The 13537-nt window shown below is 38.0% G+C and overlaps 1 protein-coding gene across 1 annotated transcript; it reads left to right on the forward strand.

The window, feature by feature from the left end:
* Positions 1-2427: 2427 nt before the first annotated feature.
* LOC306865871 (trophoblast glycoprotein-like) lies at positions 2428-3336 on the forward strand (the record flags this gene model as incomplete). The annotated part of the gene is made up of 1 exon (XM_079410695.1): positions 2428-3336. One exon carries the CDS (start codon positions 2428-2430, stop codon positions 3334-3336), a length of 909 nt encoding a protein of 302 aa, XP_079266821.1.
* Between the last annotated feature and the right edge of the window lie 10201 nt (positions 3337-13537).

The raw sequence follows: 13537 nt of genomic DNA on the forward strand, positions 1-13537 counted from the left end.
CTAGACAGTTGGCGTTCACAATATAGATTGGATTGCAGGAGCCACACTGTGAATAGATACAGCAAATCAAAGATGGCATCACAGTTCATACATGTTGAATTATCTTTTGGACACACAAAACTACAAAGAATTGATATTATGTGTTAATATTTCATAGTGAAAGAACTATTTTTTTTTCTCGTTAGACCTAAATTATCAAACTCTGTGATAATGTGAGCAGTGTTAAACCATCAATGTGCAAGGATTATTAAACTGTATTCATGAATTAATAGTCTTGAGGATTTGTCACAGTAAATATTAAGCATAAAAAAAATCACTTTTGATCCTGGAACAACATTGTTGTTGGCTGTGCACTTACAGTATAATTGACAGATGACAGGGGTTTAAAAGCAATGCGAAGCTTGTATTTTTGTTTTGTATTTTCATTAATATTTCAGTTTGTTATTTTAGATGTTATGTTGCCTCAATCCTCTTTCTAGGTGTTCTTGTTATGTAAGTCCTGTGGGTAGAGTTTTCTCAAAGTCAGCAGTGCTTTTAATTGTGTCCTGTCCCGACCCCTCCCTTCCATGTTCCTGCAGTCTTATTCTGTCCATCCCTAATAGTGTCTAGAGTTGAATTAGAATTAATGCGTCACATATCAGTACACTGAAAATAGCAGTCCCAGAACCTGGTACTATATTTCTACCAGAGGTGTTTCATCCGAGGAGGCAAGAGAGGCAGTGCCTCCTCAAAATATTGGATGAGAAAAAAAATTGTTGTACAAAAATAAAATGCCAGTATTACAAAATATAACATTAAAGAGTGTAGAAATCTCTAAAGAAACAACAGCAACAGCAACACCAACAGGTAAAGTTACAGCGAGTGTCTGTGTCTCTCGTCTCCCCTGAGCCCACTGAGTTTTAACAGACCCCCTAAAGCGAGTCATGAGTTTTGAGCGGTAATTGAGAATGAATGGCGGAAAGTCACGTGAGAGGAGGCAATTTCTCCATCAAGATATGATTGCATATGACTGGTTATGTTCAGCTGTGATTGGTTCATGCAATAAATCCTGCCTTTTGCATTCACGAATCAGTCTGAATAAACAATATAATGCCGTTTATGGGAAGACTAAGTAAAGTAAACAGCTCACGCACTTAGATACTGTATAACCACTATGTTACATCCAAATAAGACTTGAAATGGCCTGAAAACATAATCTGTGGGAGTTTTTAGTGAGTAATCAGCTTGGTGTAATTTAAAGTAAATCTCCGTGTCTGTGACCAATATTTATGGAAATTTGATGGCTGATGATCCAAAAAAAAAAAAACTAAAATAGTTAAAAGTGAACTATTAAAAATAATAGCTGAATGTAAGTTCACAAATAAAATATATTGCTTAAATTGTTACTGCTTTGAGTTATTATTTTGGAATAAATGTTAAATTCTTAAAAACACTAGGTCAGCACCGATAGCCCTGTGGTCAGTGCGCTGCGGACGTCCCGTGCTGGGATCCTCAGCTCCAGATCCCACCCCCATCTCTCTCCCCCACATCGTTTCCTGTCACTCACTCACTACACTGTCCTATCTAAATAATAATAATAATAATTAAAAAAAACACTAACTTGATGAGATTATTATTATTATTTGTTTCTGAAAGTAATGTTTGATGTAATGATTGAGACATGAATTTATACTTGATTGGAAAAAAAAAAAACTGAGGATTTGCCTCCTAATTTCAAACACCACCACTCACTGCTTTCTTTCAACACATATTAGTTTAACAATATCAGGCAACGATATTAGTTAAACGTTTCGATACAAACTTAACTAGCCAACAATTAGATTTGGATACTTTCTCACAAATATGTTTGACCTTTAATTGAGTAAAATTTTGAGACAGTACCCATTTTTACACCCCTGTTGAACAGTTTTGCAGGCAGCGTGCTTTATTTTCCCACAGAGCATGTACGTGTCCCGTTTAAAGTTTGAACACCGTTCGGACATGAAGTTCATTCAGTGTCCACTCTGTCTTAACTGCAAAACGACACGGCTCTTTATATATCTCTCTCTCTCACTGAGGGTAGTGGGCGAGGTTTTGCTCACCTCAGGGATGCTGCTAGACAGCGCTTGTTCGCATTTGTAGGGTAGGCGTCGTCAGGGGAGCTCCAGAAAGAGACGATGCTGCCGGCCTGAACGCTCTCTCTCTGGTCACACGGACTTCTTTCCTTGATGGCTGAAACGGATTCCCGAAGCGAAGTGACTCCGAACTATGAAGAGAACATATGCTGCAATTAAACCTTTGGAATAACATTCGCTTCAGATTAAAATGGAAATGAACAGAAAAGCACTTCGTGTTTTATCTCACACTTTAAAGCGACATCATTTTAGCGTGGGGCTGATGTGTTTGTTTGTTTTGTCTGCTGAAGCTCATAAATGCCACGATACCTACATGCATTATGACGGATTGGTGAGCTGTGAAGAGATCATGCTACCTCTCGAAGTGCCCAGAAGCACCCAAAAATTAACTTTATACAGATACAACATCTCAGTTTTAACCGAGAGAGCGTTTTCAGCCAATGGGACTGATATGGACTTGCGCGCGCTGTCACTGCAGAACAACAACATACAGGTGATCGAAAGTTGTGCGTTTTGTGGACTCCCACGGCTTGTTTCCTTAGATTTGAGTCACAACCGTTTAAGGGTTGTGTCCCCAGGAGCTTTTTATGGCTTGGAGCAGCTATGTAATCTTAACCTCAGTAACGCCTTAATGACTTCGGGCGCGGGGCAATTCCCAGTCGCGCTGTCCACGGACAGTTTGTGTAATCTTCAGAGATTGGACCTGTCTGGAAACTTTTTGAAGGTAATGCCTCTTTCTGGGTTTGGCAACCTCAATTTAACCACATTAATACTGACAAATAATTCCATTGGGACCTTGGATAAGCAAAATTTCACAAAATTAAACGAATTCACGGAAATACGTATTTACTTATCACTGAACCCGTTTGACTGTAAATGTGACAAAGTGAAGGACTTTTATGATTGGCTGAAGAATAGCTCCCAATGCGCAGACTCAAACAGCCTGAAATGTGCACAACCAGAAAAGAGGAATAATACATTTGTGAAGGATCTAGAAAAGAGGGACTTGGAGTGCCAAATCTTGGATGCCCGTTCTTATGTGCTTCTTGGCATTGTGTTGGCCCTCATTGGAGTTGTGTTCCTCATGGTGTTGTATCTGAACAGAAGAGGCATCAAGAAGTGGCTCAATAACATTAGAGAGGCCTGCCGGGATCAAATGGAGGTGTATCATTACAGATATGAACAGGACTCCGATCCCAGGCTAGCAAACGTTGCCGTTTAAGTGGAACCTGCTGACCTCATCTCCCTGAACTCTTTGATGAAACGCTATGACAACGAAACTGGAGTTTGTGGCTTTTAAGTCCATGTATGTTAGCTTTAAGACAAGCATACTCTTAAAAGTTCACAAAATTAACTTTCAGCAGACTTAGGCTTACACTTTTTAAATGAACTTTAAAATGGATATGGAATTTCAGTAAGTGTCTTTTTTTCTTTTTCTTTTCTAATAAAATTTGTAATAGGAATGCCTCTCCAACCTGTCTGGGACCAGCAATCAAGAGGGCTGGGTTTTTGCTGGTTAAAAAAAAAGCCATTGAGATGAATGGGAATGCTAACTTGTAGCGTTCTCCAGGTATTAAAGATCTCACTGCAAGCCATAGAAGGTAACAACTCATGTTTTAAAACTGTGATGTAAATGGAAGCCTATATAGGCTATTTTTAAAAAAGATCCTTAGCCAGAAATGTCATATTTCAATAGGAAAATTCATCAATACAGCAAAAAAGACAGGGCTCATTAAGCAATTTTGTCGCTTTAAGTGTTAATTTGTTAAGTAAGTGTTAGATGCTATGGAATGAAAGCAGGCTACCTGTATATACATTTATCAGTTTCAAAAAAATAATACTAATACATAAATAACAATTCCAAATAATATAGGAAAGTGCAGGATATATGTAACACTCCTTGCTTTCCTCAATGCATTAAAGTATTGCATCAAACAATCCAGTAATAAAATTCTGGGTAAATATAAGCAAAATTAGGCTATACAATAACTTTATATAAAGCTGAAAATGGGCAATAATGCATTTAATGAAACAGGCAAATGATCAGCTTTCAAGACATTATTTACAAATGTTTTAGTGCATTAGGGTGAATGTATATGCACATACATTACATGCACTACCTGGAGGACTGCTTGAATTTTGCTTTTTTTACCATATATAACCTTGTATACAGTGCCAAGACACTCTTGGTCTAGAGTGAGAGAATGAGATGTCTTTTTGTTTGGCAATGTTTGAATCTAGACCTTTGTTTGTATATGCATATGGAGATTTGACTGTACAGATATGTGCAATTCTAACCTTCATCAACTCTTTGCATATTTTGAATGACTGTTATGCAGCCCAGATAACCTTGTGATGAAATTACAATATAGAGCAGTGACATAATACTATTTTATAAATGAATGACTTGTATCCTCAATAAAACTCAAGATGTCCCCATTGACTACTCTTTTTGTGTTTTGTTTTTTATGGGTCCAATTTCTTTTTACTTCTTGTTTGTGCTTCATTTTGTTTTGAGAATATCAAATAAAGGCAACAGAATGAGGAAATTCTTTACTTTATATTTATTTGTTCATTCGGAATCTATGTCGCTCAGGGTGTATCACGCCGGACGATGTATGTGTACCCCACGATCACAAACTCTCCAGTCTGATCATTAGTCAGAGGTTATGATAAACTATTTAATAGGTCACCCATGCTTACCATTATTTAAATAATGGTTCTGTTTAGCCCCCTACAGTCACCCATGTAACAACTGAGTTAAAGCTCAAACAATAACCAGAGGTTATGTCCAGTACTAAGTATGCCCAAACCATATTAATACTCCAATAATATTTTATCTAGCCCCCCATAGTTGATGTAACTGTATAACAACTTAACTAAAGTCAAGCAGTTAGTCAGAAATCTATAATCTCTCCTAATATGCCCCATGCTCCATCTAACCTGAGATTTAATATGTACTATCCCTGGACGCAGATTTGCGGTAACATACGCCTTCACTTAATTAATCTACTTGAGAAAATAATTTAGTAAATCAGAATAAATTCAAATGTAACAATTTATTATCAGTCAGGTAAATATGTATTATGTCAATAACATAGCCAATTCAAAGGTATCAAATTATATCAATACAAAACATCAAATTCTCAAAGATATATCTAAGAGTAACAGGCATACCTGAATTGAGAAAAATACATTCCAGTTACAGAAGGCCCCGATCCTTTTGCAACATTTCCTTAAGTAATTCAGACCAAGTCCAACATCCCCTGAGATGGAGACAGGAGCTAACAATTGGAATCTGCATTGATCAAGTAGAGTTATCACTTCTTGGGACAGAAGGTAATTTGCATGAAAGACCCTGGGAACTGACCCACCCTCTACAGTGTGCAACATAAGTCGTGACGTATTGTCAAGTATGGTGACCCATACTCGAAATTGGTGCTCTGCGTTTAAACCATCCAAGTGCACACACACGGCAGTGAGTAGTGAACAAATGCACACACACACACCGTGAACACACACCCGGAGCAGTGGGGAGCCATGCTGCGGCGCCCGGGGAGCAGTTGGGGGTTCGGTGCCTTGCTCAAGGGCACCTCAGTCGTGGTATTGAGGGTGGAGAGAGCGCTGGACATTCACTCCCCCCACCTACAATCCCTGCCGGCCAGGGACTCGAACCCGCAACCTTTCGATTACGAGTCCAATTCTCTAACCATTAGGCTACGACTTCCCCAACATATCTCTAAACTCGTAGGATCTGTATTACCTTTTAGTTTACTTCTTATAAGAATGAGAATATTGTACCAGTCACCCTCATGCAATTAAAATGATACCAAACATGACTGTGAATATCACTTGCATTAATGTAGAACATTACATTCAATTGACCATTTTGAGCTGACTGAGTAGAAGGAAGGATGGGTGAGGGGATGGACAGAAGAAACAAATGGACAAAAGGGAAGGAAGTTTCCTGCACCTCCACTCTGTGGGATGTCTCGAAGATGCCCGTGCATGTTTGTATTGTCTGTTTCTCAGGAGATCAAAGTATCTGAGGTTCTTTCATCCTTACACTACTATGAGGATATCTCTCCCCAATACTGATGATAGTTGGAGACAATTTGCTGCTAATAAAAGAACAGAGGCATGACTGAAGACAAATCTGTGACATAATTATAGCAGAGCAGGGATTAATCCCATCAGGGTCATAACTATAGGAGGGTAAGCTGATGTTCTATAAATCCTGAGTCTCGCCCGTGAGCCTGCTTCATTTGCCCAGGTTTAATTACAAAGTTCCTTATGATTGGGTGTTTGATTTTAAACACAATGTCAGTCGTGCAGCAGCACAACCCCTGATACAAATCCTGAAAGAAAATGAATGTCCTGTGCAAACCTATTTCCCTCCGGTTAGCCCGAATAATTTTTTATTATAAAGTTTGTTATTGATGTTCACTGTAGTGCTACTTATGCTTCGTTTACCTGTAACGTTTTCTGTATTCTGCTGAATACAAGTATTTGGGAGGCCAATGTGACTTAAGGCTTCAGTTCTCAGTTTGTGGGAGTCTTAAAATCTCTCTCTTAAAAGTTCTCAAATCTCAATTTGAATATTACGCGTTGACTAGACACGAGAACAAATGAGGTTTGCATTCAGTTTCTTCTCATATATTCTCATTTGTATGACACGATTTTGAGAAAATACAACTTAAATGATCGCCTGTTTTTCATATAAAGCAATCGAACGAACTCAAAAGACTTGGAATAATGCATATAAATCATATGGACTACTTTTATGTGAGCTTTGGAGTTTGACAGTTACAATCATTGATCTTCTCATTCTTGTGTTTCACCACTGAAAACATCAACATTCTGGGGAAATAGCAATAATATGTTATTAACTTTGGATATTTTTATTTCCCAGTACCATGAGGGGTAGTATTTCATTATTTTCAGAATGCATACTGGAAATAGAGTTTTGAGGTTTCTCAAAATATGGCAAAACTAGTGATGCTGATGCTGGCCAGGAAAGCTGCAGGTGTCCATATGTGCTGATGGCATCAGTTAAGGCCTTAGATGAAAGAAGGAAAGAATACCTCAGCATCTTTCATCTCTTATATTCAGCTCCTCACAAAGGCGGCGAATCCTCTTTCCCACTCATTTTTTTTTTTCTGTTTCTCACATACATGAACATATTAATCGTATATGAGTTAGTCACTCTCCGTGTGTAAAGAATTAGGCCTCTGACTTAGAGTCCATTGGCCCTGTAAGCCTGAGTGAAATTCAAAATGACTTTGTCCAATTCACTGCCTTTTTAAAATTGAGGAAACTGTCAAATATGTATGCCGACCACAGCAAAAAAGAAAAAGAGCAAGGAATAAAGAATGAAACCCATTGAAATAGGCTATTTTCTCTCATAATGGCCAGCCATAGTCTTTTGTGCTCCTCTGGTCTTGTGCCAACTCATTCTCTATAGTGCTGGGACAACCAGCCATTACGATTCTATATTATCTTTTACACACCAGGAACACATTAACATAGTGCCAGCCAAGCAACTAGACCTGTTTTCAATAGATTTCAGAAGTTTTTCAGAAGTTAGCATTCAGAAGCTGTTGATATGTGATATTGGCACAAAACTATCCCAAAATATTACAATTTCTCTCTCTCTTAATTTTTCTTTTGTTTTGTTTTGTTATAATGAATACATTATAAATTAATTTTTAAAACAAATTTGTAACATAACAAATAAATGTATGACGTGAATATATAGATTTTTAGAATAAATTGTTTTTATTTACAGTAAATGCAGTGATTTAAATGGTTAAAAACAATCTGGTACTTCTCCAAAGAAACAAAGAGTTATATTATTAGCACGATCTCCCTTAAGTACTTACTAATTATTGGGATGTCTGTGCATTTGGGATTGTGAAGATACAGACACATTATTTTAAAATGATTGTTTTCACCTGTCTAATTGAGACTCATTAAAATCTCAATTAGTGAGAAAATGATGAAATGACGAAATGTTTTTCTTTCATAAGAGGAAATGTGGATGCCACTTGGCAATGGCAAACAAAAATAAAAAATCTGCAATCGTGAAGTAAAAGCAGCTTTCAAAGAAGATATATTTGAAGATTTTGAGTGACATTGAAGGCAGATGTCAGCTGCTGTCTAACTGGAGCTTCTATCAAAGCAAAATCAAGGTGGCAGATGCAACATCTCATTAATATTCGCATCTGATTTTTATCTCACCATACATCACAGCAGCCAACTCTCAATATTTGAAAACATCATTATAAGGGAAAAGCTGATTTCTATCTGATGAAAATAATAATTGTTAACCTCAGCTGACCTCTTCAATTCCAGATCCTACAAACCAAATACATTTTCTTGTTAATGACTAGGAGCTCTATCTCTCATGTCTTTTTGAGTGATTATTTAATCGGAGTGTCTATTTACACTAAGTGCAAATAGCCCATCTTGTTGGCAAAGGCTATTTACACTAACTCCACCCACTAACGTGTGATTGGGTTAGTCAACAATAAAAAAAGAAATTAGTTCAACATCAGTTTCAATGGCATAGATGGTAAGGCGCATGCTTTTTGACGCGATCGACCCGAGTTCGAGCCCACCTTTTGCCAAACAGTTTTTTCTCCCTTTTCAAATCTCATATCGCATCAGAAAGGCATTTATTTTCAATAAAAATGAAGGAAATAATCAAACAGTTGAAAATAAAGTATCGGGTAGGGTTAGGGTAGGTGTAGGGAGGGCTTTATTGTCCCAATAAGGTGGCATCCATTTAATAAATTTGAATTAAAATTATAATTTACACGTTATTATTGAATACTGTTTTATAATGTACTACAATACTGAGGTGCAGATAATTGCCACTATTTGCAATAAGTAGTAAATAGCAGAAAATCTTGCTATTTTAACATAGTGTAAATAGAATAATCTATAGCTATTTGCACTTAGTGTAAATAGCATATCATTAAAAAATACTGCTATTTTCACTTGGTGTAAATAGAATCCATCGCTATTTGCACCTAGTGTAAATAGCATCTGTCACTAAAAAAATATGCTATTTGCACTTGGTGTAAATAGCATCTAATTGCTATTTACACCGAGTGTAAATAGCATCTATTGATATTTGCACTTAGTGTAAATAGCCGCTGCCTTATTTAATTCACTCTGAGGACAAGCATTGTTGTGTTTACATGCTGTCTCCATTAACTCTGACCCTCATGAGATGTGAGCAGCCTGGGGCTAATTAGAGCAAAAATCATCCACACAGACTAGACCTGATTGTTTCTGTCTCAGAATTGCCTTATAAAGACAGACAAATGAGTCACTTTGTCAATGTTTTCTTTATTTAGAGAGAATTAGGTTTTTCAGGGAGTCATTAGGTTGTTTACGAGTGTGTGTTTTTTCTTTTGGATTGTAGTGTCTTTATATACAGTAGTATTAGGTGTCCATCTAAGTCTAAGTGTTTGTCTGACCAGTGGCAGATTGATAACATTAGCTGAGCTAATTTAGCTCATCTGGAGAAGCTGTGTCCACTCAAATCACCTCAAATTTGACATTTGATCAATCCAATATAACCTCAGTCTGGACAGCCCAAATCCCTTATACAGCAGATACTTTGATTAAAATGAATGAAGTCCTGATTATGTGTTATCAAGGCTAATTATACACTTCCTTAAGCATTTAAAATGTGGGTTATGAAAATAAAAAACAAATATAAAAAACTGTGAAAATTGAATTTCACTGATGTGAGAATTGTGATAGATGTCTATGGTGATGTGTTTTACTATATCAGCACTATTTGTTCATGAAGCATTATGATTCTCAAATGAAGCTCAAATTAAATTCATTTAAAAGAAACAAAGAATTTCGTAATTGATGTCCATTTAACATCTCAATCACGCCAGCTGTTCTAAAACTTGTGTTGAAACAACTTCATTGACGTGTAGTCATGCAGTCTCTTTTTGCAGTCTCTTCAAGGAATGCTTGATGATGCTCTTTTGCTAGTCTATGACTCCTCCCCCTGAACTTTAATTTAATTTCCAGTCAAAACCCATTTCACACCGCATGACACTGAGTCACAGCATGCCTAAATATCTCAGGGGCATCAGTGGTGAAACTGCTTCACTCTGATCGTGTCTCTGATAATACACACTGCACAGCGGTCACTCAAGTGCTGATTTGCCTCTGATTTGGGGCTTTTATCAGTGATTTCCACAAAACTGTTGGCGAGTGAGAATCGTGGCTAAAACCATGCAGTGTGTACCCAACATAAGTCATTCTGTCAATCTGTTTACAGTGTCTCTGACCAGTGTTAGACTGGAAACTAAAATACATTAAGAAAATTATTCCATGAGTTCGCCTGCCCATCCAGCCTTAATGGTTAGTGGAACAACGAACTTGGCTTTTGCTCAAACAAACAGTTAAAATCCCTTATACAGAGGAAGCTTTGATTAAAATTAATGATTGAATGAAAGAGAAAGTCCTGATTATGTTATCAAAGCAAATAACATTTCCTTAAGCATTTTTCAAATTGGCTGAAAATGGCTTTTTAAATATTATCTCCAAATTAAGACAGATGTCTATGGTGATGTGTTTTACTCTAGCAGCACTGTTTGTTCATGTAGCATTATGATTTTCAGTTGACACAGTGCCTTCAGGCGTCTCAAATTCATTTATTTTAAATGACTCCAAAATTACAGCACCAGCTTAATATTTCTAAATGTAATTATTATAATACAAAGAAAGAAAGTGTTTCAGGATTGATGTCAATTTAACACCTCAATTAATCAAGCCGTGCAACTCTGTTCACACTTCATTGAAGTGCAGTAGTGTTATTGTAAGTCATTCACTTTTCTCAGTCTTCACTTGCACATCTCCTAAAGCATACTGGATTTTGTCTTATACGTTTTATAACATTTGTTAATTTTTAGATTTTATTTTATTTCATATTATAAAATGAATTTTTTTAGAGCATATCCGTTTTAGGTTTTTGTTATACATTTTCCCACTTTGGGTGTTATTTGGTTCATAATGTCACAGCAATATGGCTGCCCACTGCTCCGGGTGTGTGTTGACGGTGTGTTTGTGTGTTCACTACTGTGTGTGCACTTGGATGGGTTACATGCAGGGCACAAATTCCGAGTATGGGTCACCATGCTTGGCCACACATCACTTCACTCCACTTTTACAGCGCTGCAAATTCTAACCAATCACACACAATTCCGTTGAGCTTCTAAATGCAATGACCACTTGGGGACACTTCATTTCTAGTGATTATCGTTAATTTGACTTCACAGATACTATTTAACTAAACTGAGCTAGACAATGACATCTCTGAATTCAATAATGAAATGACTTTAACAATCTATATTGTAAGTATATCTTGTCCCTCCTCACACCCTGCATGAATCCCATCCTCTACTCACTGAAAACTAAAGAGATTTGAAACAGGATTCATTCATTGTTAATGCAGAGATTGTCTGTTCATCCTCTAAGAAATGTACATGAATGTACAAAATAACTGTGGTTCGAGTGTAAAGTGCTTGGAGGCTTTCTGTAATGCTTCTGTGAGGGTATTATATTGTGTTCATATAAAAATGTATTGTTTTTCAATAAAATCTCAAAATCTACATTTGATCTGCAGTTAACTCGTAAATACTAATATACTTGAGTTCATCTTTTAATCATATTTACAGATGCCTTGACTCCACAGCAAACAAAGTAATTTTGTATTTACTGTCCCAATTATAGAGGGCACTGTGTGTTTGTGTGTGTCATAGGCGGAAGGTGAACCAACTCCAGGGTAAGGCTAAAATTTGCCCAGTGGGTAACACTTTAGAATACTGATCCTTTGTTAATGAAGAACTACACAGGAACAAGTCACTAATGCACTATTAAGATTGTAGTAACTACTATTACTTAACAAGAAACTATATCAGAATCAGAATCAGAATCAGAAAGAGCTTTATTGCCAAGTGTGTTTGCACACACAAGGAATTTGTCTTGGTGTTATAAGCTTCCAGTACAGAAAGTACAAACATAGTGCAGACAACATATAATTAAGGTGATAAAGAACACTAATGAAGAGAATATACAATAATTAAGAATAACAATAGTAATAAAAATAAAAATATACAGAAAAGAGACATGACCATAGACAGAACTGTGAATGTGCATGTGTCCTATGTGCAGATGAAGGTTTGATGGGTTATTTACAGATGTACAGTACCGGGGTGTGTTATGTGTTGTTCAGGTGGGATACGGCCTGGGGGAAAAAACTGTTCTTGTGTCTGGCTGTTCTGGTGCTCAGTGATCTGTAGCGCCGGCCAGAGGGCAACAGTACAAAGAGAGAGTGAGCTGGGTGTGAGGGGTCCAGAGTGACTTTCTTAGCCCTTTTCCTCACTCTGGAGGTGTAAAGTTCTTGGAGGCTGGGCAGAGGGGCACCGATAATTCTCTCAGCAGTCCTAACTGTCCGTTGTAGTCTTCTGATGTCTGTTTTGGTAGCTGAACCAAACCAAACAGTTATAGAAGAACATAGGACAGACTCGATGATTGCAGAGTAGAACTGTTTCAGCAGCTCCTGAGGCAGGTTGAACTTCCTTAGCTGGCGGAGGAAATACAGCCTCTGCTGGGCCTTTTTCGCAATAGAGTCAATGTGATTGTCCCACTTCAGGTCCTGGGAGATGGTGGTGCCCAGGAATCTGAATGACTCTACTGAAGTCACAGTGCTGTTCATGATGGTGAGTGGGGGGAGAGCAGGGGGGTTTCTCCTGAAGTCCACTATCATCTCCACAGTTTTGAGCGTGTTCAGCTCCAGGTTGTTAAGACTGCACCAGACAGCCAGCTGCTCAACTTCCTGTCTGTAAGCAGACTCGTCACCATCCTTGATGAGGCCTATGACTGTAGTGTCGTCCGCAAACTTCAGGAGCTTGACAGAGGGGTCCTTTGATGTGCAGTCATTCGTGTAGAGGGAGAAGAGCAGTGGGGAGAGAACGCAACCCTGAGGGGCGCCAGTGCTGATGGTGAGAGTCCTGGATGTGAGTTTGCCCAGCCTCACTAGCTGCTGCCTGTCTGTCAGGAAGCTGGTGATCCACTGACAGATGGAGGAGGGCACAGAGAGCTGTCTCAGTTTGTCTGAGAGAAGGTCAGGTATGATGGTATTGAAGGCCGAGCTGAAGTCCACAAATAAGATCCTTGCATAATTCCCAGGTTTGTCGAGGTGTTGCAGGATGTAATGCAGTCCCATATTGACAGCGTCATCCACAGACCTGTTTGCTCTATAGGCAAACTGAAGAGGATCCAGCAAGGGTCTAGTGATGTCCTTCAGGTAGGCCAGGACCAGTCTCTCAAGTGACTTCATGACCACAGACGTGAGTGCGACAGGTCTGTAGTCATTAAGTCCAGTGATT

This window comes from Barbus barbus (genome assembly GCF_936440315.1).
Source record: "Barbus barbus genome assembly, chromosome: 47".
In the NCBI taxonomy this organism is placed as follows: Eukaryota; Metazoa; Chordata; class Actinopteri; order Cypriniformes; family Cyprinidae; genus Barbus; species Barbus barbus.